General features: G+C 59.0%; 1 protein-coding gene across 1 annotated transcript in view; it reads left to right on the forward strand.

Annotated features, from left to right (window-relative positions):
* The first annotated feature begins 2,653 nt into the window (after positions 1-2,653).
* LOC119093703 (WD repeat and FYVE domain-containing protein 3-like) overlaps positions 2,654-25,445 on the forward strand; it is a 64,400-nt gene continuing 41,608 nt past the window's right edge. Inside the window, 29 exon segments of the mRNA XM_037216706.1 lie at positions 2,654-2,758; positions 3,541-3,743; positions 4,356-4,504; positions 5,412-5,508; positions 6,399-6,545; positions 7,599-7,791; positions 8,726-8,912; positions 9,859-10,025; positions 11,004-11,106; positions 12,272-12,371; positions 12,825-12,973; positions 14,702-14,823; positions 15,522-15,689; positions 16,112-16,227; positions 16,956-17,091; positions 17,469-17,572; positions 18,024-18,169; positions 18,661-18,805; positions 19,686-19,823; positions 19,961-20,048; positions 21,264-21,294; positions 21,296-21,391; positions 21,657-21,796; positions 22,225-22,341; positions 22,613-22,737; positions 23,372-23,483; positions 24,049-24,221; positions 24,633-24,739; positions 25,157-25,278. Of these exon segments, the coding sequence (XP_037072601.1) occupies positions 3,555-3,743; positions 4,356-4,504; positions 5,412-5,508; positions 6,399-6,545; positions 7,599-7,791; positions 8,726-8,912; positions 9,859-10,025; positions 11,004-11,106; positions 12,272-12,371; positions 12,825-12,973; positions 14,702-14,823; positions 15,522-15,689; positions 16,112-16,227; positions 16,956-17,091; positions 17,469-17,572; positions 18,024-18,169; positions 18,661-18,805; positions 19,686-19,823; positions 19,961-20,048; positions 21,264-21,294; positions 21,296-21,391; positions 21,657-21,796; positions 22,225-22,341; positions 22,613-22,737; positions 23,372-23,483; positions 24,049-24,221; positions 24,633-24,739; positions 25,157-25,278 (3,667 nt within the window). The 5' untranslated portion in view covers positions 2,654-2,758; positions 3,541-3,554.

Below are 25,445 nucleotides of genomic sequence, written 5' to 3' on the forward strand. Positions count from 1 at the left end.
AAGTCATCTTATGTCAGCAGTCTAGTCAGTCAGTCTAGTCTAGTCTAGTCAGTCTAGTCTCAGAACGTTCATTCTTTTGCAGAATCGCCTAGAGAAACAAACTACATCAAATGGCTTGAGCCTGTGTGCCTGTAATCTCAAGAGCAGGGACAGCGGTGGAACGGGCTGCAGCTTCCGCAGTCGAATGGAGATGACTTATGCAAGTGACACCAGGTGGCGGGCGCCGTGCGCGCGAAAACGACCGTCATGAAATGATGGTTACGAATGTCTTTCTAAATTAGCATTAGGCTGGGTGATCTATTCCGCAACTTTGAAGTCTGCAGCTCTGGACAGATTGACAGATTTGACAGATACAGCAACACGGAAGAAAGGGGTTCTTCCTTTGCTTTTTCAGTCCCACCACCAGATGTCAGCACCAAGCGGTTCCGCTAAGGCCAATCCGTTCCTGTCATCGATCTGAAAGTCATACATGTGAGATATACCCCCGGACTACCTTCTAAATGTGAGATTTGATGTTCTAAAGCGTTCAAAGATGCTGCTTCCAGAAGCGTCGTAATTTGTACTTGCTCGTCGACCGCGGCTCAGTGTTAGCTACCAGACCGATGCCGCGCGAGCTAAGGAGACTGCAGCGCATGGCGTCGAGGCTTTGTTGCCAAGCCTTGCGAGCGCGCATGTTTAAATTAAAACTACGTTACATAATTTGTATCACTAATCGATGCTGACTGAATGTGCAGGCTTTTCAGACAACTTTGGCTTCGCCATTTTTGTATAAGTTGTTAGCCCATCTGATCTACAGTCTACATTCGCGCGGTCCTTATTGTGCGCAGAACCTAGATACAAATTCCGGCAAAGCTCTGAGTTCTATGAGATTTGAAAGAGTCCACTGGACCATTACATGATGAAGAGCGCTAGGGGGTCATTTCATGCAATTTTTTAAAGCACGTAATTATTTTTAAAGCAGCTTTTAAGCTTTTTGACCATCAAATTCAGACAGATCTGGTCTCGCGGTAGCATCTGGCCCCTCACATATTACTTTTTAGTACACAGGGGAGAAGTATGAATGCAACCGTTTAGCTTCACAGAACAAATGCGCTTACAAGACTAAAATTCAAACTGCCAGGCTTCCATATGCGATTGCTGTTGCTACGCACGTGAGTTTACAAGATAGGTAGCAATTGTATTATATATACATGCATATATATATATATATATATATATATATATATATATATATATATATATGTGTGTGTGTGTGTGTGTGTGTGTGTGTGTGTGTGTGTGTGTGTGTGTGTGTGTGTGTGTGTGTGTGTGTGTGCGCGTGTGCGTGTGCATGTGCGTGTGCGTGTGCGTGTGCGTGTGTGTGGGTGTGTGGGTGTGTGTGTGTGTGTGTGTGTGTGTGTGTGGTGTGTGTGTGTGTGTGTGTGTGTGTGTGTGTGTGTGTGTGTGTGTGTGTGTACAGAGTGGATAGCCAGAAATTTAGAGTGTAAGTGAACTGTACCAGATAAGCTCTGCCTTCCAAAGGTAAAACTCCATATGTTAATTTTTGGCCATTTTCGCTTTTTATGTCATCTGATTCACCTATTCATGCTGATTTCGATTATTCAAACAATCAGGGCAAATTTTCACAAACTATGAGTCATTTCTTTTAGCTAAAAGTGTGTAAAATTCCAACTATCGGTTTGAATATCCGGATGCAGCATGAGAAGACGAATCAAATGACATAACAACCGCACAATGGTTAGAAATGAACATATGGGGTTTTACCTATGGACAGCAGAGCTTTTCGCACCTGCCCCTTTATGGCGACTTACAAAGACTCTATCCCCCAATTATGTTGAGAAATCGACACTTATGAGTTCGAGCAGTATCCATAACTCCCATTTCGTCCAATGTTATCCTTACATCTCCGATAGCTTCAAGTACCACTGAACGAATAAACCACACGTGCGATCCTCACGACCGTCGTCAATCTGCGATTCTTCATTTGTTGCCCTTTCGCTTTTCACATAAATCAACGTCTTTCTACGAGTGGAGATACTAAGAGTCTTGTTGCTCGCGCAAAAACATAAACATATCTTCGGCGGGCTGACTGCCGCTTAACTTGTTAAATCCACGTATGCGAATAGGGACAACTTAACCGCAACGTCATGGGATTACAAGCCAGCCGGTTCTTTCTGAAATAAACTGAAAATGAAAAGTGTGTGGAACTGTCGATGTCACTGCAAGGGTGGCGAAATACGCGGCATTGCTTTAATATAACTCAGAATCGAACTACCAGCCCACCCCTCCGCAATTCATCCGCTGGGACAGCGAGGTGAGGGTCCTACCCGTGTCTGCCTGACCGTTCCAAAGACCAGGCTGGGCGTAAGCTGCCACAATGAGTCAGGCATAACAAGGTTTACACTGAATAGATTTTGCAGTTTGTTGGGGAACTTGGCAGTTAATAGTGGAGATTTAACCTCCTCCCACCCCCCCCACCCCCTTCTGCACCCAAGTAACCATGCTAAAATAGGACTTGCCAAATGTCGTCGCCTGATAAAATGCTTCCCAGTGACGTCATAAGATGATCCGACGGAATGTTTACAAGACGCATATTATGCTTTCCATTGCACGACTCCTTGTCAGTGCAATATTTATTCGCCGCTTATTGTTGCTGTGCGAGAGTGCAGCACGAGAGGTGGTGTTGATGTGTGGTTGATTAGGTCGAAGTGAGTGAGGACAGAACATGCTATTTATTTACAATATTTGGCACCAGCAGGTAAGAAGCATGGACGAGTCGCTCGTGGCTGTATGGTGTGTATATTGGTGCAAACGTTGTGTGGCTTGTGTTATATGAATGCACCACAGACCCTAAATGCGTGCCGAGGGGGCGTGATACGCAGTCTGATGCCAGCGTACACCATGCACATGACGTTTGCTGACCCCGATCCAGTCTTAAAGAACATGCAGGATGTAGATGGCGATACGAAAATGCCTAGGTGTGATGAATGATCAGGCCGGGGCACCACCCTTTCCAAGAAGTTGTAAGTCAGGTATGCGGTGAAAGAGCACCTTATGTATACTTGCTGTATCTGAAGGCTACAAACCATTGGGAGTTTTGCATGATTTTCTGAGCTGGATCAATTCTAAGCCTATCATGATCACCCACACCTATTTGGGATGCAGACATGTATTGGTGCCAGGGATGTTACTGTTTACTGTTACTGTTTACTGTTGCTGTTTGTGTTACTGGCTATGAACACTTTGCTAGTTTAGAAAAAGCGATGTCATTCCTGTTTTAGGCACTTATTTTACTTGTTGTCTATCATATTGCTCTATAAGTGTAATGTTGCTCAAATTAAGCAAGCTTGAGGTTCTAAAATGGGTGGATGATATACAAATTTCTTAAGTGTAGCTCATCTTCGGCTGTGATTTTGCCAGCAATAGCTGTTAATCCTTTTTGGCATGTAAGCACGGACTCACAAGCACTTCCACTAGATATGTCCATTCTCAGCCTTGGTATATGATAACATGTTCTCACATGTGAACTTTTCCTGCCAGCACCATACCACACCATGAATATTATGAAAAAGTTCTGGGGGAGCAGTGGCTCCCACCCAGAAGATGCTGTTATGAGCCAGCAGATTGCACTGAGCCTTACACACCTGAAGAAACTGTATGGTGAATATGTGCGCCCACCTCAGCCACTAACTGAGGCTGAGCGGGAGCTCAAGCTGTACAGCATGCTGCCACTATTCTGCAAGGTGAGTGACTGTGGTGGGTGTCTGAGGTGTGTCCCCCTGCTTTTTGTATGTCCATTAGCAGGTATAAAGCACAAATTCATTTGGCACTCATAAATGAAGTGGGATCCCATGGGTCAGAATTTTTCAAATTGTGATTCAAGGAGGAGGAAGGGTTAAGATTGAGAGCATTTGTCTACCTAATCATCCACCCTAGAACCTGAAATGACAAATGGAGAAATGTATTTGCCATGTATGTGGTGGATGCTGAGTAAGTGCCCAGGACCAGACAATTACAAGAAGAGCGAGCCTACATATGTCGCAGGGTTGGCTGCATTGGCCTTAGTGTGCATTGACCAAGCATGTATGAGATGTATGCATCAGAAAGCCAGAATTTTTGTGCCTATCTTAGGTGATGTGTGCATCTACATATAGGTGACTGACAGACCACAGAGGGCCCTGACCATGCAACTGAGTCTGTTTTTCTGTACACAAGCATTTAAAGAAGTCAGCCTATGGCACATCTGTGACAATGGTAATAAAATAGCAGCATAACCTGGATGGCCTACTATGTTATGTGCATTTGATGCCCTGTACTGCATTGTATACCTCATTGCTTCCTGTTGCTGGTGCCAGGTGTTCGCGGGCGCCTCCGGGCAGGAGATCGCTGACCGCTTCCCGCAGTGTATCCAGCTGAGTGAGTTCACCACCAAGCTGATGGTGGCGGAGATCCGGCGGCGTGCCTTCAATGAGAACACAGCACTGGCCAGCTGCGAGATCATCAGGTGAGTCTGATTATCTTCATGTGGTCATCAGGTGAGTCAGGAATCGTCAATGTCGGTGCTGGCCAGCTGCAAGATCATCAGGTGAGTGTCGGTCGGCCGGAGAACACAGCGCTGGCCAGGTGCGAGATCATTATGTGAGTGCCGGTTGACGGGAGAACATAGCGCTGGTCAGCTACGAGATCATCAGATGAGTCTCATCATCATCATGTGGTCATCAGGTGAGTCAGGAATCATCAGTGTCGGTGCTGGCCAGCTGCAAGATCATTATGTGAGTGTCAGTCGGCCGGAGAACACAGCGCTGGCCAGCTGCGAGAACATTATGTGAGTGTCAGCCGGCCGGAGAGTACAGCGCTGGCCAGCTGCGAGATCATTATGTGAGTGTCAGTCGGCCGGAGAACACAGCGCTGGCCAGCTACGAGGTCATCAGGTGAGTGTCAGCCGGCCGGAGAGGATGCGGCGCTGGACGCGAGGCCGCCGCGGCGCTGGAGCGCGCTGCTCGGCTGGCCGGCGGGCTGTGCGGCGAGCCGTGCCGTGTGTGTAGTGGGGCGTGAGCGGTGAGTGGTCGATGTCGGCGTGCGGGTTACAGCTGTGGTCCATCGCACACGCGGCTCTGGCTTTCGGCGTGGCCGCCTGTCACGCTGGTTGGCGTGGTTGCGCCGGTGGCTGGCGGCCGCTGTATGCGCGACGCGGGCCCTGAGCCCCCGTCCTCAAACCCCGCGATCAGCCGATGCCTCGGGGATGCGTCTCGCTCGGTTGTCTTGCCAGCTGACGGGCACAGCCCCGTGGTCGCCGCAATGCGGCTGGCGCCGTCGCCATCAACGCATCGTCTCGCTTGAACTGGCCACTGGCGGCGGGTGGGGCGGGGCCCGCCGGTCGGCCTGGGACCGACGCGTCACGCCGCCGGCAGCTACCTGGAGCTGGGCGGCGCCGAGGAGACGTCGAGTGGCTGGACGCTGCTCAACACGCTCACCCTGCTGAGCTCGGCCGGACCCTCCGTCGTTCAGGTCAGGCGCGTCCGCTGCTGCTGCGGCTGCGAGGGTTTGGAGGGAGAGGGGGGGGGGGGGGATACGGTGGAGTTTTTGGTCGATTATTTCCGCACTAAGCTCACAAGCGCCATGTCAGTACGTGGGAGCGGTGGGAGGGGTGTGGGCCGCGTATTAAGTCGTCCCGTTTCACCCTCGCTGTTTGTGTGCGGCGTGCGGTCGCGGTCGCGCCGCGTGGAGACCGTTGGACGTCGGACAGGGTCGGTTGGCATCGGGCGGCCGGCTGCCGTCGTGTTCGGGGTGTGCGGCTCGTTGCGTGAGATGATCAGATGCTGGGCATGATGCAGACGCTGTGTAGGGCCAGCCATTGATCACCCATGGGGCTGCCCACTGGTTTGATTCAGTACCGTCGCGGATCATACGCCGTTGAAAAGGCGCCCCGAAATGTCACGCCCCTCTTGGTTGCCTCCGAGTTAGCCTTGATAAATTGGTTTAATCCACATTTCACGCCGGCTGTGGCCCATGTCAAGCCGTTGTAAGCTAGCGAAATGTGAATATCGTGCTGAGACTTGCGGATTCTGAGCGTATGCTCTGCTCGCAGACTTTGGTGCAGAGAGTTTCCTTCGCTCTTTATTCACGTGTCGAAGAGGCGTAATAACCAAAGGGTGAGAGCGTGGTTATCCCAATTGGGGGGCTGGGTTCAGATCATGGTCTCACCATCGCCCTTGAGCATCAATGTGCAGTCGCTGGCGCTCCGTAAAAGGCCGTGACGACGTGTGGCGTGTTTCGGTTAAAAAGAGACATAATTCACGTATCGATTAGCCCGGCTTGATCTCAGCTGAGTGTCGCCGCACGCCCATGCCGTCGTGACGTCACTTGCGTTGAGCCGGACGCCTGCGGCCGCGCCTCAGGCGATGGTGGCCGCCGCCCTGCCGTCCACGCTGGTCAAGTGTCTGTACCTGTTCTTCGACCTGCCCGAGCTGGGCACGGACGTGGCCGCCGGCACCGAGGTCACGCCCCACGAGAGTCGCGCCCTCCTGCAGAAGGTGTTTGTCCAGGTGAGGCCGACTCCTCCAGTGATTGTCTTGCCTAGCCCCCCCCCCCCCCCCCCCACCTTCCTCCACACCCCCTCCGCGAGGAGGTGCAGCTTCAGATGAAGTGTACGAACCTGTATATTTTTTTGTTGTAATTTATGGAGTGCACGTGTGCACAGCGTTTTCACAACGATGTCTGGGAACCTTTTCAGCCTACGCCCTGCCTTCGATGATTCAACTACGACCCTTTTTGTGAATTTTGACCATCCGGAGCTCCAAGGTTATTTGTGTTATGTCGTGGCTTGTCAAGCTGATGAGGGTATCAAATGATGTAGTCATTGACGTTATGTATTTCAGTAGCTAGCTTGAGAAAAATTTCATCAATGAACCTGTTGTATCTTGCTCGTTTTTAGACCATGATGGAATCAACTGATTTTTGAATGCGTATTGTCCGAATATTTTGATTGGATGAATATCTGGGATCGGGGCTCACGCCAAACAGTGTGTGCTGTATGGGCCCAGACCCCCCCCCCCCACACACACCACCACCCGATCGATCAGATCAGATTCAAAATTCGAGGTCAGTGTCATAACTTCGCGGCGCATGCTTAGCGCGTCGCGGCGCCCGGAGCGGTCCGTCCTGCCCTCTGACGTCACTTGACCTTTGGCGCGGCCGCTGCCACCGTATCTGACCTCGAGCGGACGTCACCGGCCGCGGACCACCCTAGCTTATGAAAAATAGCGATTGCTGAGTGACACGCGTCCACCCACCCCACCGGGAGTGGGGTGGGAGGCAAGCGTCGTAACCGACCGAACGACGGGGGTCGACAAACGGGGGCGATGTGTGCGTGGGAATCAGCACAGTATCCAAATGGCATGTGTTTGTAATGAAAGCCAGTACTAGGAAGCAGTGGACGTCCGCTTGCAAGCAAGCGTAAGTGCAAGCAGATTAAGGTCAAAGCGTTTGTGGGCGACATCAAAGGAACGTCACGTGTCCCGATTGTTTTAGCGGACAGTCCGCCTACGCGAGCGGTCCCAGTGACGTCAGACTGACGTCACGCGTCGGCCCTGTTTCAGCTGATGAGCCGGCTGTGCAGCAGCGCTTGTGCGGCGGACGAGCTGGCGCGCCGCGACGATCTGAGCCTGCTCTTCTCGGCCATGACGTCGCCGTGTCCGCCGCACAACGTCAGCTGGCGCAAGTCGGCCAGCGAGGTGCTGATGGCGCTCAGCAGGAGCGGGCTCAGCGTCAACACCGTCACCTACATACACAGTACGGGCCTGGCCTGGGCTGGGCTGGGCTGGGCTGGGCTGGGCTGGGCTGGGCTGGGCAGGGCTGGGCTGGGCTGGGCTGGGCTGGGCTGGGCCTGACGGCCGTGGCCGTCGCAGTGCCGTGCCGTGCCGTGCCGTGCCGTGCCGTGCCGTGCCGTGCCGTGCCGTGCCGTGCCGTGCCGTGTGCGTGCCGTGTGCCGTGCCGTGCCGTGCCGTGCCGTGCCGTGCCGGCCGTGCCGTGCCGTGCCGTGCCGTGCCGTGCCGTGCCGTCGTGCCGTGCCGTGCAGTGCCGTGCCGTGCCGTGCCGTGCCGTGCGTGCGTGCCGGGCCGTGCCGTGCCGTGCCGTGCCGTGCCGTGCCGTGCCGGGCCGGGCCGGGCCGGGCCGGGCCGGGCCGGGCCGGGCCGGGCCGTGCCGTGCCGGTGCTGAGCTGAGCTGAGCTGAGCTGAGCTGCCAACTCAGCGCCGTGCCGTCGGCGGCCGAGGACGTCTGCCGGGGCTGCTAGCTTCAGCAAAGGCTTTCCATTGTTGCTTCGAAGGAAATTTTGAAGGTGGCTTGTTCAATTGCGTTTCCCTGTCGTGACGACAGCGACAAATGTGCGGTAACGGTATGCTGTACCAGCCCAGGCCTGGTTTTGTCGTAAAATGCTGGCGGCACAATCTGGCAGCGTACATGAAGACGGCGCCTTGAAACCAGGCTCCGTGTGTGACGCCAGGCTGAGATGCATGACCAAGGACAGTGAGGCGGAAACTTGGAGCGTTTTAGAACTTCGGAGGGTCGGACGTGCCCGGCAGGTGTTTGTTATCGCTTGATCGCCACTGACCTGAAACCTGAATGGTGCCTGCTTGTGTGTCGAAATAAATCCACCCACAGCGTAGCCTGCGTGGGGGATGCGAGCGTTGTTGCCGCGGCTGATCGCGCGCCCTTCGTTCGCCAGACAACGGCTGCGTGAGCCTGTGCGTGGAGAACATGCGCTCGGCAGAGGACATGCCGCCGCTGGAGATGGTCGAGATGTTCGTCAGCCTCTTCTGCTTCCTGAAAGACTCGGCCGACGTGTCGGAGGTGCTGCTGGCCGACCTCCGCTCCAGCCAGGGCTACATCTTTCTCGCCGAGTTCCTGCTGAGGTGGGTCGTTGTGGTGGGCCCTGTGCCCGGCCACCGCGCGCTCTGGGCGGTGTCGCTGGGGCTGGCCGGCGACGCAAGCTAATCTGTGCGTTACGTGGTGTGAGCAATCATAGAGAGGGCTACGTGAGAAAGACGTGCCGATGTTTTGATACGTGAGACGGTGAGACGTTGTACGTTGAGTTGGAATATTGTAGGTAAATGGAACCGTTCACGTGATGCATGCGTTTGAAATACGTGCGTGTAAACTGCGTGTGTCAAACCACGTAACATGGCGACCATGAGACTAGATTTGATCACGTTGATAGTTGAGCGCAGAAAACGCCAGACTAGCATACCCCGTTGCTTGGAGATACCTGACGGTGCGGGTCAAGTGGGTCAGGTCAGTTGAGGTCAGGCGGGTCGGGCTTGCTGAGATCAAGTGGGCCAGGTCAGCTGAGATCAGACAGATCAGGCCAGCTGGTCAGGCAGGTTAGGTCAGCCGAGGTCAGGCAGGTCAGGCCATCTGTGGTCAGACAAGTAAGGTCAGCTGAAGTCAGGCAGGTCAGGTCAGCTGAGGTCAGGCAGGCCAGGTCAACTGAGGTCAGGCAGGTCAGGTCAGTTGAGGTCAGGTGGGTCAGGTTAGCTGAGGTCAGGTGGGTCAGGTCATCTGAGGTCAGGCAGGTTAGGTCAGTTGAGGTCAGGTGGGTCAGGTCAGCTGAGGTCAGGTGGGTCAGGTCGGCTGAGGTCAGGTGGATCATGTCAGCTGAGGTCAGGTGGGTTAGATCACCTTAGGTCAGGTCAGCTGAGGTCAGGCAGGTCAGGTCGACTGAGGTCAGGCAGGTCAGGTCAGTGGAGGTCAGGTGGGTCAAGTCACCTGAGGTCAGGCGGGTCAGGAAGCACAGGTGCGGCGCCACCCAGCGCAGCAGAGCCCTGATCTTGACCGTCACCGAGCGTCTGCACCCTCCAGGTTGGAGCAGGACGGCCGGCCGGAGTCGGCGGACGCGGCGCGTAACCTGGTGCTGCTGATCGCCTCGCTGGCCATGTGCGGACACACCGAGCTGCAGCCGTCGCAGGCGGCCGCTGGCACGCCCTTCAAGCTATCCGGCTTCGCGGTGCCGCAGCCGTCCGGACTCGGTGAGCGACGCGCCGCTGGTCCGTCCCGTTCCGTCCCGTCCCGTCCCGTTCCGTTTCGTTCCGTTCCGTTCCGTCCCGTTCCGTTCCGTTCCGTTCCGTTCCGTCCCGTTCCGTTCCGTCCCGTTCCGTTCCGTCCAGTTCCGTTCCGTCCCATTCCGTTCCGTTCCGTTCCGTCCCGTCCCGTCCCATTCCGTTCCGTTCCGTCCCATTCCGTTCCATTCCGTCCCGTCCCGTCCCGTCCCGTCCCGTCCCGTCCCGTCCCGTCCCGTCCCGTCCCGTCCCGTCCCGTCCCGTCCCGTCCCGTTCCGTTCCCCGTCCCGTCCTGTCCCGTTCCCCGTTCCGTTCCGTTCCGTTCCGTCCCGTTCCGTCCCGTTCCGTCCCGTTCCGTCCCGTTCCGTCCCGTTCCGTCCCGTTCCGTCCCGTTCCGTCCCGTTCCGTCCCGTTCCGTCCCGTTCCGTTCCGTTCCGTCCCGTTCCGTTCCGTTCCGTTCCGTCCCGTCCCGTCCCGTCCCGTCCCGTCCCGTTCCGTTCCGTTCCGTTCAGTTCCGTCCCGTTCCGTCCAGCCCAGCCCCTGCACCCGCCCCGCCCCGCCGACCCGTGTACGCTCCTCTGGAGACCTCCGGGCGCACTAGAAACATAAACATCGGGAGTCTTGGTGGCTGGACCCAAATGTTCCACAATTCTTGGCGAAGAATATTGCCAAGCTGCAAAGCGAGCAGAAGTTCTGGCCTGCCAAACTTGGAATAGCGGAGTACAAACAACAGCCTTACAAACATCCACATGCCTTTAAAACTTCGACATCCTACGTTTCGTTGAGAACAAAATAACACAAAGTCATAATTTTTGCAGAAAATGATATGGCACAGATACTGTTGGATGCTGCATAGGGCGCCACGTGCTCTCGCTTGCGATGCCTCAGCGGTTCAGCGCCATTCACCGCCCCCCCCCCCCCCCCCCCCCCCTCCCCCACCGTCCACAGGCACTAGCGTGCGGAATGTGAACGCCTTCCAAGTGCTGCAGACGGTGTTCTTGCGGGCCAGCTCGGGCACGCTGTGCTGCGTCATTCTGGACACCATCTCCAGGTGAGAAATGAGGTCTCCAGATGGGAGGTGAGGTCTCCAGATGATAGATCAGATCTCCACGTGAGAGATCAGATCCTCAGGCAAGAGATGATATCTGCAGATGAGGGGCCGGATCTCCGGATGAGAGATCAGATCTCAGATGAGAGATCAGATCTCACATGAGAGATCATATCTCCAGATAAGAGATGAGAACTCCAGATGGGAGATGAGATCTTCAGGTAAGAGATAAGAGGTCTCCAGGTTCGGGCCCAGCCAGTGCCGTGGTCGGCCCCGCAGTCGAGGGCATTGTTCAGTCACAGACAAGGGGATTCCTGGGGGGGGGGGGGGGGGAGGGGTCAGAGGAACCAGCTGTGCTGCTCACAGGAGATTGTGTGTTTTCATGCTTCAGTCTATGATGTAGACTGTAATTCGTCTTGATTTTCAAACGTATTCCTGTTATGTTTTTGGGATGCTAGTGCTTCCCGCCTTTGACTAGCTGTCTAAACGATTATTTTGTCCTATTTTCATTATATATCCTGATACTCATTCTCCCTGTCTTTGCTTGTGTGACTGATGTTTCGCCTGTCCACGGCTCCTTTGTGTCCCGACCACTCTACCAGCGACGTCTGCCCATGGGGCTACCAACCGCGTCTGACACCGGTCTGTGGCTGCCGGCTGCGTCTGACGCCCGTCTGTAGCTGCCGGCTGTCTGACACCCGTCTGTGGCTGTCGGCTGTGCCTAATGCCCGTCTGTCGCTGTCGACTGTGTCTGACACCCGTCTGTGGCTGCCGGCTGCGTCTGAAACCGATCTGTGGCTGCCGGCTGCGTCTCACATCCGTCGGTGGCTGTCGGCTGCGTTTTTACACGGGTCTTTGGCTACCGGCCGCGTCTGACGCCCGTCTGTGGCAGCCGGCTGCGTCTGGCACCCGTCTGTCGCTGTCGACTGTGTCTGACACCCGTCTTTAGCTGCCGGCTGCGTCTGGCGCCCGTCCGTGGCTGCCGGCTGCGTCTAAGGCCCGTCTGTCGCCGTTGACTGTGTCTGACACCCGTCTTTGGCTGTCGACTGTGTCTGACACCCGTCTTTGGCTGCCGGCTGCGTCTGACGCCCTTCTGTGGCTGCCGGCCGCGTCTGACACCCGTTTGTGGCTGCCGGCTACGTCTGACGCCGCTCTGGGGTCGTTGCAGCGTGTACCACGCCGACTGTGCCAACTACTTTATCTTGGAGAGCCAGCACACCATCTCACAGTTCGCCGAGAAAATCCACCAGAAACCCAAGGAGGCGCAGGCATGTCCAAGTCCCAGGCGTAGCAAAAAAAAAGAGGCTCGCAAGGGCCGTGTTGTGGCGTTAAGTCTGTCAGTTGGCGTTTGATGCCTTGGTGACGACTAGGTTGCATCTTAAATTAGTTGCTGGTTTACTGTAGTGTAATGGTTGTTGGCTTTACTGTAGTGCAATGGTTGTTGGCTTGAAATGAGTTGTATGCTCCCAGGTGCTTTAAAACGCGTCTTAGATGCTCTTCACTGTCCATGTTTGAATTAACATATTACTGAATGCATATGATAGTAACGTTCGACCGTTTTTGTGCTCTTAATGCCCCAACTCCGTAGTATTTAATATATTTCGACGTAATTTCATCTCATGCTTAAATTGCCAGACTCGTATGAGACCCTTGACAAATTCTTCCAAGATGTGGTTATTCCAGCTTCCCCCATTATAAGACATGGGCTTGCGCTTCCTCAGGACAAGTTCTTCCAGCTGCTGGAGTTCGTGGTGTTCCAGCTGAACTATGTGCCGGTCAAGGAGCTGATCTCCTGCAGTATCCTGCTGAAGTCGCACGTGTCGCTGCCCTGCAGCCAGCGCTGCGTCGAGTCGTTGCTCTCCATACTCAGGTAACAGCTGCAGCACCAGGGGAGAATAATGGTCCAGTAATATGCGAGGACAGGTCCAGCACCCAACGCTGGAGGAGACATGCTCTTAATATCACGTCATTTCCCGTACACTAAGCTGATGTGTGCAAAGGATACCAGATTTCTAGCTGTGGGTCGCGCCCCTACCTCGTTACCTCCTCCTCCTCCTCCTGACGAGACCACGCTCGGCGGTGCGTGGACAAGTCGTCAGCCGGTCGTAATCCACGGGTGCGGGGCCCGGCCCAGTCTCCGCTGAGGCAGCCGCTGCAGACCCGCGGCCAGGGAGCGGGCGGGCGAGGCGGCTGGGGTGCACCGCGACCTCCCGCCGCCGTCCGTGGGCCGGCCAGCTCCGGCGGTGGTCCGGGCTGGGTGGGCCGTCCGCGGTCGTGACCCCGGCCGTCGCCGGCGGGTGCTCGGCGCGACCGATGGCGTTGCACGTGCCATCGGCCCGCCATCGCTCTGGTGGTGTTCAGTGTGCGCGCGATGGGGTCATGGTAGCCTGGCCGCCCACACTAGGGGCCTGTGAGTCCGGTTAGCTGCCGCCATGGCGGCTGGTCGATCTAAACTTTGGACCCGCAGTGCTCTTGGGTGTGAAACGCAGTCAGTAATGTACCAGTGTCTCATCCATGATGATCCCACGCAGTGCCGGGTCACCGCCTAAGTGTTATGCCCTGCAGCGAACAGCCCTCGAGGCTTCTCATCCTGTTCGGATAGGATCTGGGTCAGATGCCGCTAGAGAGCAGCCCTCGAGACCGCTCATCGTATTCGGACGAGGTCTGGGTCAGATACCGCTAGAGAGTAGTCCCCGAGACCGCTCATCCTGTTCGGGCAAGCTCTGGGTCAGATACCGCCAGAGAGTAGTCCCCGAGACCCCTCATCCTGTTCGGACGAACTCTGGGTCAGATACCGCCAGAGAGTAGTCCTCGAGACCCCTCATCCTGTTCGGACGAGCTCCAGGTCAGGTACCGCCCAGTCCACTTTGTGCACAGCTCTTGGATCTCCGCGTAGTGTGTTGACGGATTCGTGCTTCTCATTATTCTGATGCACATCTCAGCTTGGTCACTCACGTGGCGCACGAAGACACAATGATCGGAACTCGAATATATTGATACGAGTGATCGCATTTCCGTCTGGCGGACCCGCGAACGCCTTATTAAATGCTCGCATAAGACCGATTTCATGTTAAAGTGCTGGTAGCCGCCGAGCTATCGATCACGTCATTACAGCAATCACGGCTCAACAAACAAACCGGCGCGGAATAATGAGCACGCGGGTCGAGTCAAGTCCTTCCGCTGAAGCGCTGCTCAGGCCTTGCTTCAGGCCGCCTGTTGACCTGTGTGACCTTTGAACTGTATAACCTTTGACCTGTGTGACCTTTGAGCCGTGTGACCTTTGACTTGTGTGACCTTTGACTTGTGATATTTGACCTGTGTAGCATTTGACCCATGTGATATTTGATCTGTACCGTTGATCTGTGTAACCTCTGCGACCTTTGACCCATGTGACCTACGCGATCTTTGACCCACGTGACCTTTGACCAGTGTAACCTTGTGCGACCTTTGAACTTTGTAACGTTCGACATGTGTGACATTTGACTTTGTAACCTTTTGACTTGTGTAACATTTGGCCTCTGATATTTGATCTGTGTGACCTTTGACCTGTGCGACCTTTGACCTATGCGATCTTTGACCCATGTGACCTGAACGGCAGGTTCAGCCCGCTGTTCAAGGACGTGTTCCGAGAGGTGGGCATCCTGGAGGTGTTCGTGCAGTGTCTGGCGCGCTACGCCGACCTGCTCAAGTCGCAGCAGCAGACCGAGGAGGACGGAGACGGTGAGGAGGAGGCGGCTGTGCGGATGCTGGCGGATGGGGGGGGGAGGGGGAGCAAGAGGATGGGGACAAGCGGAGCGGGCGAAGGAGGAAGATGACAATGGGGGAGGAGGAAAATGAGGGCGTGGCAAGACAGCTGGACGGAAATGGGAGTAATGAACGGATAAGGGAACGATGCAAGGACATGTGGCCAGATGACCGTGTTGGGGCTTTTTTCATCCAGGGCGTACTCCTGTCATTCACACTATTACATGCTGTTACATGCTGACATTCTCGGCGTACGTTTGACTGCCCCCTCCCCTCCCCCCTCCCCCACGACCACGGTCTCCCCCGCGTGCACCTCGTATCTCTACACCTCTCCTTGTCTCGCTGTGCACTGTTGACCGTCGTCATATCCCCACGGCGTTCTCACCGTCGCTGCGTCTCCCCGGTGTACCGCCGGTCATCGCTCCCGTCTTCCCGATGCACCGCTGACGGCCGCTGCCCCGTCTCCCCGGCGTACCGCTGACGGCCTCCGCCCCGTCTCCCCGGTGTACCGCTGGCAGCCACCGCCCCGTCTCCTCGGTGTAGCGCTGACGGCGGCCGCCCCGTCTCCCCGGTGTGCCGCTGACGGCCGCTGCCCCGTCTCCCCGGCGTACCGCTGACGGCCTCCGCCCCGTCTTCCCGGTATGCCACTGACGGCCCCCGCCCTGTCTCGCCAGTGTATGATCTACCTGAGCCGCAGTCGGCACTGGGCCGCCGCGTCATGGAGACCGTCTCGGTGCTGCTGGCCGGCAGCGCCGCCAACGCCGCCGTCTTCCGCGAGTCCGGCGGCTCCCAGCGCGTCCACGAGATGATCGTGTACCCGGACTGTTCCCAGCTGGCGCTCGGTACGTGCTCGGACCAGAGGCACGGGGCACCGAGGTGGGGGGCGTCATGTGATGGTTCACCCCAACCGCTCTGGCTTTGGGTATTGACTGGTATGGGTAAGCGGGGCTTCTCTTTTGCAGCTGAGTTTGTGTACCCGTTTACAGGCTGTGTCGGGTGCTTTCCGTCGTGTGATAAGGGGAGCTATTGCGCGTTTAGGCCGCCCAACAGACCCGCCTTATACGGCACGCAGTGATTGGGGCATACGCTGAAGCCGTTACGAACAGACAGTTTTCCAGTCAGGAGTGAATGGGGCTTTCAAGACGCACATTTCGTGGAATGTTTTTCAACCATTGGCGCCGTGCATTAGATGTATGACGGGTTTCGCCCGCGCTTGCCCCACCACGTGACCGGGGACCACGTGCTGGGGCGCGTCCGTCGGCAGGCATTCTGCAGCAGCTGATGCTGTGCGCGGGCGGCGAGGACGAGATGGGCACGGTGCTCGCCTTCATGAACAACGCCCCGTTCAGCCAGATCGGTCTCAAGATCGACATACTGAAGGTGATCCCGGTGGTGCGGCCGGGCAGGCGCCGCCGGCCGACGCCGGCGCCGCCGCTGTAGACGGCGTTGGAGCTGAAGTTGGATGTGGATATTGGACTGGAGTGGTGCAGTGTCTGCTGTCGGGTCAGAGCGATTCGAGCCTTCGCGCTGTCAGTTTTCGTATGATGTAGGCGACTCGCAGGTCACTCCGGTAGAATGTTATGCTCGTGATCGGTGGCTGGTGCCCGCCGTCGGTGATTGTTGACTGGCTGACTGGTGCCCGCCGTCGGTGGTCGGTGACTGGTACCCGCCGTCGGTGATCGGTGACTGGTGCCCGCCGTCGGTGTTCGGTGACTGGTGCCCGCCGTCGGTGATCGGTGACTGGTGCCCGCCGTCGGCCTGAGCGCCGGAGCAGGCGACCTCTTCTCCTCCTCCGTCAGACGAAAAACATTGCCACGGGCATACAGCATCGCGTCGCACAACTCTGTTGATATCCCTCTGTGTTATCTGTTGATGTGCTGGTGCACGCATATCGTCCGGTTCAGATCGACCGCTGGGCTGGGGCCAATGTCAGGGTCGGCACAACAAGCCGTCGTTAACCAGAGCTCAGATCCCAGCGCCTTTGAAGCGAACGCTGCGGTCGACCACGTGCAGTATTGGTACTGCGCTCGTTGACGAGGTGTGGTCCGGAGCCGAGGCCGCGTGCGGTGTCGGCGCGCGACGCTGACGCCCTCGGGCCGTGCCGACAGTCGCTGCTCGGCTGCCTGCGCGACTCGCACCGCACGCGCACCATGTTCCGCAAGGTGGGCGGCTTCGTGTACGTCATGTCGGTGCTGGTGTCGCTGGAGGGCTGCATGAGCGAGGTGCCGGCGCCGCCCTGGGACGGTACGTCCGCCTGCCGGCCGCGCCCCAGCCGGCCACGGCTGGCTCGTCACGCTCCTGACCCTAGCGACGTGAATGACTGCGGTCTATGGGACGTTGGTGCCGTGGTAACGGAGACGGCTGGTGATGCGCGGATGTGGGTAGAGCTGCCCTGTAGTGCCATGCTACGTCAGGGAGGGTATCGCCGGTGTTGGCGGCAGTACAGCTTCAGTTTATTGTTCGGCTACTTTTAATCAATTTTTTGACAAGTTGCATGTTCATGAAGTCGGACAACGCATATATGTCAACTATTAAGCTTTGGGAGTTGTCAGTGTCGGTGTGCCGACCGCGCCGGCCAGGGCCTGGCGTTTCTCTGACGCCCTCTCTGTGCCGCCCCTCAGCCATCCCTCGGCAGACCATGCTCTCGCTGGTCCACCTAGCGTTCAACACGCTCACCGTGGCCATGCGCTACGAGCCGGCCAACGCCAAGTTCTTCCAGCTGGAGGTGGGTTCGAGACCGCTCGCGGCCAGAGATTTTGCAGTTATCGTTTTGTGGCACTGAAGCCGATGTCGGTGCTGGTGGCGGTTTCAATATACAGCCAACGCATGGCTTGGTCGATTGGGCGTTGTGGGCGTGCGTATGGTGGCTATGACGTTCACATGCAGTGTTAGTTGTGTTAGTATGCTTTTAACAATCTTTGGATTGTTGTGGGCATGGCTTGAAACGTGATCTTCCGCAGGTGCCAGCCAAAATTAGTATGTATTAGGCACCAAATGTCCGGGGCATTCTGCGCACCCCAAAGCCCGAGTCATCATCAAAAGCAGCACGCATCTCACCTGACGCGCTTCGCGACATTGACACGTGACGTTACGTCATGTCACGTGACCCCCTATCCGGCGTGCCGTCTGGCACCGCGCCAGCTGACCTCTGACCCGGGCCGCGCCGTCGCCGGCAGATCTGCGGCACCAGCCTGCTGGACACGGCGCGGCTGCTGGGCTGCTTCGGCGACGCCGCTCAGCTGGGGCCGATCGAGTTCGAGTACCAGCACACCGAGGAGCACACCTTCCAGGGCATCTTCACGTCGGACGTGACGGCCGCCAGGTGGGTGAGCCGGGCGGACGGCGGACGGCGCCGCGCGCCAGCTGGGAGGTCTGCTCCAGTGGCGCCGCCGGTGGGCCGCCCGCCGGCAGCGGAGGCCGGCCCGGGCCGTTGGAACTGCGCTCGCCGGTGTGCCATGGGTCAGATGCTGACGTCGTGGCGTGACCTGTTTGCATCCCAGTTGCTGTAGGTCATCGAGTGGGCGCGTTATGACCGGGGCAGTCGGCGCGGCAAAGGTCGAAGTCATCGCGATCATCATCACGTAGTTTACGAAGTAAGGATGAAGCTGTGAGGGCCTGCGAGCAGTACAGCCCGCACCAAGGGCGATCCACGTCAGGCGCAAAACTGAGACAGCAACCGGCGTGCCTATCAGGTGTGATGGATGGTTGGCACGGACTGGTGCCGCGAGCAGGCCCCCGTTCCGGGAGCTCCTGTCGGTTCGAGCCCGCCGCCGCCCACCCGACTAACGGCCCCCGTGGCGGCGGCGCCCGCAGCCTCCCGCCGAACGTGCCGGCCAGCCTGAGCTACGCCTGCATCGTGCTGCGCCTGCTGTACGACATGGCGCTGGACAGCTTCGACAAGCCGGGCATGGCGGCCGGCGTGGCGGCCGGCAGCGCGCGCCGACAGCAGGAGGCGCGGGTGAGGGCCGGCCCCGCGAGGCGGCGCGGGCGGCCGCGCTGAGCGGCGGGCGGGGCGTGTGCTGTGGTCGCCGTGTGTGCTGTATCAGTACTCGGGGAGGATACGGATCTAGCGCGGTGCGCGCGGCGAGCGGCTGCTGACTGGGCGACGCGGCAGGACCGTCAGGCATGCTGTGTGGTCTGCAGGTGACGCGGCAGGGCTGTCAGGCGTGCTGTGTGGTCTGCAGGTGGGGCAGGGCGTTGGAGAGCCTGCTGAGATCATGGGGTTGGAGAGCCTGCTGAGATCATGGGGTTGGAGAGCCTGCTGAGATCATGGGGTTGGAGTGTGGCTGCTCAGGGCGGTGTGTCCGATGTGCTCGTTAAGCTGACAGTGTGCTCAGACCGCGACCAACTCGTGATGGGTGATGTTTATGCGCGTGCTGTATGGCGGGTCGCAGCCAGGAGTTAGACCGTCAGGGACGTTCCGTCTATTGGAGGTCCCCTCTGAGCCCCCCCCCCCTCCCCCCTCCCCGCCGATGTGTTGTAACGCGCTGTTCGACCAAGAAACATGTACAAACACGTCGTCAACCGCTGCATGCCGTCAATCGGGCGCGAGCTGCCTGTGCGCCCCACCCTGACGTGGGGTGCACAGACAGCTCCGAGGACGCTGAAGGGCGGCCGGACAGGTGATGAAGTGAGGAGTTGGAAGACGGTCTAACACCGGCGGTGATGCGTGATCCGGGGTCGGGCTGTGCGAGCCGTTGGGGCATGGAGACGGCAGGAGGCGTGACACGGTCAGCGCCCATGTGCGGCCGGGAGGCTGGGAGGCGGGAGGCTGCGCTGGCGGTGGGTTGCCGCGCCGCGAGCGCTGTCTGACGCCCGGCGCGCGCCCCTGCGTCCAGGAGTCGGCCGGGCAGAAGCGGACGCCGGCTGGCCTGAACCTGTCGCCGCCGCCGCCGGAGCCGATGGTGGTCCACGCCGGCGTGGTGGTCGAGATGCTGCACCTGCTGCCGGCCGTCCACCACCCCACCGAGCAGCAGGTGTGGACCCTCGCTGGAGGGGGCGTACGCAACAGCTGGGAGGCTTTGGCGGGGAGGCATGCTCACGGGCACCGGGCGTGGGGCGCTGCCGGAGGGGCGGACTTGGACGCCGCTGAGTTTGTCCTTCCGCCCGCCAGATGGCCGCAACGCTGCAGGTGTACCTGGCCGAGATCCTCAAGTCTCTGATGCGGTCAGAGCGGAACCAGCAGGTCATGTGTGACGCAGGTGGGTCAGTGGGTGTGACGCAGGTGGGTCAGCGGGTGTGACGCAGGTGGGTCAGTGGGTGTGACGCAGGTGGGTTAGTGGGTGTAGCGCAGGAGTGGGTGTGACGCAGGTGGGCCAGTGAGTGTGACGCAGGTGGGCCAGTGAGTGTGACGCAGGTGGGTCAGTGGGTGTGACGCAGGTGGGTCAGTGGGTGTGACGCAGGTGGGTCAGTGGGTGTGACGCAGGTGGGTCAGTGGGTGTGACGCAGGTGGGTCAGTGGGTGTGACGCAGGTGGGTCAGTGGGTGTGACGAAGGTGGGCCAGTGGGTGTGGCGCAGGTGGGTCAGTGGGTGTGACGCGGGTGGGTCAGTGGGTGTGACGAAGGTGGGCCAGTGGGTGTGACGCAGGTGGGTCAGTGGGTGTGACGCAGGTGGGTCAGTGGGTGTGACGCAGGTGGGCTAGTGGGTGTGACGCAGATGGGTCAGTGGGTGTGACGCAGGTGGGTCCGTGGGTGTGACGCAGGTGGGTCAGTGGGTGTGACGCAGGTGGGTCAGTGGGTGTGACGGTGGCGAGTCATTGTTCTTGGCAGATGCGAGGTCAATTTCGGTGTCACTGCCGAGCCAGTGTGTTTGATATGAAGAATACTTCATTCCATCTAATCGCGCGAATGTCGGTACCTTGAATCGCATTTTTTCTGGGTGCTGCTTAAAGTAGCGGTTGCCATGTTAGCTCATCATGAGTGGAGTGATCCGCTTATTATCATGCATCACCAATCGGGCCATATTTTGGTGCCAATTTAGTTCGGCTGTGGCCGGGGAATGACCGCCAGGTGTGTGGTGGCGTAGGTGAGGTGATCGGTCCGTCCCGCTCCGGGGTCCTTGTGCCGCCGCGCTTGCTGTCTGGCCCGTCCCGCTCCGGTGGCCTTGTGTCGCCGCGCGTGCTGTCTGACCCGTCCCGCTCCGGTGGGCCACCGCGCGTGCTGTCTGACCCGTCCCGCTCCGGTGGCCTTGTGTCGCCGCGCGTGCTGTCTGACCCGTCCCGCTCCGGTGGCCTTGTGTCGCCGCGCGTGCTGTCTGACCCGTCCCGCTCCGGTGTCCTTGTGTCACCGCGCGGACCAAGCCCGGCCGCGGTGTGTTCGACGGAGCGTCTTCTGGTCTGCTGGTCTGCTGTGCTGCTGTGCTGCTGTGCAGACGCCGTGCAGATGCTGTGCTTACGGTGCGCGCGCCGGACGGGACAGGCTTTCCCAGCGAGCTGCTCGCCACCTTGTCGGCTGGCGCTGGAAGACGAGACGCACCTGCTGCACCCGGCCATCCAGTACATGCTGGAGCGGCTGGCCGCCCAGACGCTAGAGCCGCGTGACCTGAGGTCAGTTTCGGCCTCACGCGGCCGTCACGCTTCTGCTGTCATGCGTGACGTGACGCTGGTCATACTGACATGTACGCTGGTCATGCGTGACGCAGTGTACGTGTTTGAGTGCGGCGGCGTAGGCCACAGGTCACGGTGTGCGCATGTGAAGCGGCGCAGCCTCACTGAGCCCCTCGGTCGCGCACGGAGCCGCCGCTCGGCGCCGACGCGCGCGCCGACTCGGGCCGGCGACGGGCTGTGACCGGGCCGGCGTGGGTGGCCGCAGGTCGTTCCTGCGGCTGGGCAGTCCGCTGATGGTGGCGCCGCCGGACCGACCGGCGCCTCCGCTCGCCGGCCGGCCCGTCTCGCTGACGCGCGTCAAGACGCTCGTTTCCATGACGACGCCTCGCGACTGCCGACACGGAGGTGGGTGTGGCCTGGCGCAGGTGGTGCTGCGCGCTGGAACGTGTGCGGCTTCGTGCGGGGAAGGGACAGATGACTGGGAGACGAGTGTGCGGTGCGATGTTGGCGGATCACGTGAAAATTGCTGCATGGCGGTTTGATTTTAACCTAATGCTAATAACGTAAGTTGTGTTGTGATGGAGGCGGTGGACTTTGGTTCATGGTCTGCAAGCGTAGTGGTTGGTCCGTAACAGTAGGTGTAAGGGGGAACGACGGTGTGCGTGGGGCTTGCCGGCATAAAGCCAACGAGCTCGTGTGATAATCCAGGAAAAAACCCGCTGCTGGCCATTGAAACAACAAATCCGCGGCTGAGTGTCACGTGAGATCGGCGGCTGCGGCGGCGGCGCGATACTGCAGTTGGCCGGCGCGCCGATAGGTGTCTCTGTCGCCAGGCGCCGCCATCCTGCCGCCGTTCGTCGAGTTCGACATGTCGGTGGAGGGATTCGGCTGCCTGTTCCTGCCGTCGCTGGCGCCCCAATGCCTGAACGTTGGCGATACGTCCGTGTTGGGTGAGCGACGCCTGCCCCAGGCTCAGTGTGAGGTGGTCCTCATCACGTTTGACGTAATCAAACGATGACGTATGAAGGAACATGCGTACTAAGTAGTGAAATTGTTTTGTCTTGAGTGGTCTTATACACTAATAAGCAGATCAATAAGTAAAAGTCAGCTCATTTCATGACATCTGATGCCTGCCTCAAGATCTTCAAGTGTGCAGTATGGTCTTAAATGGTTTGGTCAGTCTGTTGCCCTACCGGAGGGGTAAGGTTCTTCATTCGTCAGGTGGCATTGGCACCGGTGACCGCGTCTTCCCGCCGGCCACCGGTCTCACCTACTCGACGTGGTTCAACGTGGAGCGGTACTCCAACTCGCGCTCGGACCCGCACTGTGTTCGGCTGCTCACGCTCGTGAGTTATGGACGGCTACTGGGTCGTGAGCAGAGCAGTGTTGTGGACGGCTGCTGGGTCGTGAGCGGGGCAGGTTTATAGACGGCTGCTGGGGCATGAGCTGAACGGGGTTATGAACGGCTACTGGGACATGAGCGGGGCGGTGTTATGGACGGTTCTGAGCCGTGAGCGGAGCGGGGTTATGGATGGCTACTGGGCCTTGAGCGGGGCCACGTGTGATGGCACGGGTTTGTCGCATGGAAGACGTGACTGTTTAGCGCAAAGTGGTGATAACGTTGGCATTTGCTGGAGAAAATGTCCATTGCATTCTAGCCTTTTGCCATTTGTTATTAGAGGATTTCTCAACTCATCCCCATTTTCGCTGCTGGCCAGAAGGCTGTTCTTTCCTCATACCACTGCGGGAAACTAACTCAGGCCTAAGGTATGTCACACTTAGGATGTTCATGTGACAGCTTGCAGACCCCAACCATGCCACTGCCCTCTCTTTGCATAAGTTTCATACCTGCCCCTGTGATTTTATTGGTCCGTGGGCCCTCTATCCGACCAGTCCCATTCCCTGACGATGATTGGTTGTCAGACTCACGCCCGCCGCTGAGGATTCCGCCGCTCCGCGTTGATTGGCCGCTGCTTTCAGGTGCGTCACCCTCACGGCCGCGACCAGCACCTGATCTGCCTGACTGTAGTGCTGTCGGCCCGAGACAAGGCGCTAATCATCTCCACACGCGAGACCGAGATGCCGCACCACGGTAACGCCGCTGGGACCCCGTCGCGCGCTCCCGTCCCCCGCCCCGCAGGCGCCGCCGCCGGACCGGCGCCAGCGGCTCCCTCCTGTTGTTGGCTCCGTAGACGTGTGCCCGGTGCTGTGCCGTTGTTGAGCGCCGGCGGTCTTGTGGCTGTCGCCGACCGGACGCTGGCCTCAGAGGATCTGCCGTTGCGCCATGTGAAGACCGCCGTCGGGACGGCGCCGACAGCCGCCGCCGGTGCTGGGGGTGTCTCTGACCGTTGGGCGCGGCTCTGACCGCTGGGCGTGTCTCTGACCGCTGGGGGTGTCTCTGACCGCTGGGCGCGGCTCTGACCGCTGGGCGTGTCTCTGACCGCTGGGGGTGTCTCTGACCGTTGGGCGCGGCTCTGACCGCTGGGCGTGTTTCTGACCGCTGGGCGTGGCTCTGACCGCTGGGCGTGTTTCTGACCACTGGGCGCGGCTCCGACCGCTGGGCGCGGCTCTGACCGCTGGGCGTGTCTTTGACCGCTGGTGGTGTCTCTGACCGCTGGGCGCGGCTCTGACCGCTGGGCGCGCGTGCTGCCCGGCAGGCGCCTACGACTGGGAGCCCGAGTGTCGCGGCGACGCCAGCCTGCGCGTCTGGTGTCCCGACCTGCTGGAGGAGAACCAGTGGCACCACCTGCTGGTCACGCTGAACCGGGCCGTGCTGAAACACTCGGCCTGCGCCGTCTACATCGACGGCAAACAGGTGGCCAACCAAAAGGTGAGTCGTCGCCCGGGATGGTTGGGGAGCGGGAGGGGGTCTGGTCGATTGGCCGCGGGCGGAGAGGCGGGGTGGTGGCCGGGCGAGGGGCGCTGCGGGCCGCCGTTGGGGTCGGGGTACGGAAGCATCCAGCAGGAGGTCAGATCGGACAGTGGTGCTGTGGTGTGTTTGGTTCAGGCCTGGGGGGTGCACAGCGCTAGTCATCCAGTTCTAGCCTGCTCCAGCCCCAGCCTAATAGGCTGGGGCTATTGCCGTCAGGCAGGCAACAGCCAGCGAACATCGACTGGTTCAGTGAGCAGTAGGTTTTGTTCACGCCTTAGTGCTCCGGGTTTTTGACCGGCTGACGCGAACCAGATATGGTAGCACTCTATGACCGCCATCGCTAAGATCGTGCCCTCCGCTGTCGGCCAGCTGCACTACGTGAGCCAGAACCCGGGCGGCGGCGCGGCGAACCTGACCAATACGTCCTCGGTGTACGGCTTCGTCGGCACCCCGCCGCAGTGGCGGCGACACTCCAGGTGCGGAGCGGGTGCGGACGCGGGCCCGGCGCAGGCCGCCGGCACTTCTCCCCGCGGCGGTGGTGGGCTTGGCTGCCCCGATGCCACTGATGGTGGTGCAGTTGTGCCGGAGCAGCCCGGGGCCGGTCACCGCTGTTAACGTGAGCTGGGCGGGCAGTGTTGTTTGGCTGTTCCCAGAGTGTATGCTTCGAGAGGTGCTACTTCGCATCGAGAACCTGTGTGGTAGGCCGACGGTCATCCACCACATGAACTGTCGCGTGGTCACTGGATTTGCCGAACACCTGCTTACACGTTACCGTGGTATGTGACATGTGACGTCACACGCGGCCCGCCCTGACGTCACACGCGCCCGCCCTGACGTCACACGCGCCCGCCCTGACGTCACACGCGGCCACCGGCCGGCCGCCGCCTCGGCAGGCTGGTGTGGAAGCAGGGCACCTGCCTGATGCTGGAGGAGGCGCTGCCGCCGGCCGTGGTCGGCACGCTCTACCGGCTCGGACCGAACTACCTGGGCACGCTGCAGGCGCCCTTCATCAACGGTACGGCCGCCTCCGTGAAGCCTCCGTGGCACACTCGGCTGGTGTTGTGTGTGATGCCGGCGACCCGTGGGCCGTGTGGCGGCCAGTCGGTGGCTCTCTGCGTGCGTGAGTGCGTGTTTTAGGCGTGTGCATGGCGTGTTCGTCGTTAGCCACCACAGCCTGCTTGG

The sequence above is a fragment of the Pollicipes pollicipes genome, unplaced genomic scaffold (genome assembly GCF_011947565.3).
Source record: "Pollicipes pollicipes isolate AB1234 unplaced genomic scaffold, Ppol_2.1 Scaffold_1600;HRSCAF=1878_pilon_pilon_pilon, whole genome shotgun sequence".
Taxonomy (NCBI): domain Eukaryota; kingdom Metazoa; phylum Arthropoda; class Thecostraca; order Pollicipedomorpha; family Pollicipedidae; genus Pollicipes; species Pollicipes pollicipes.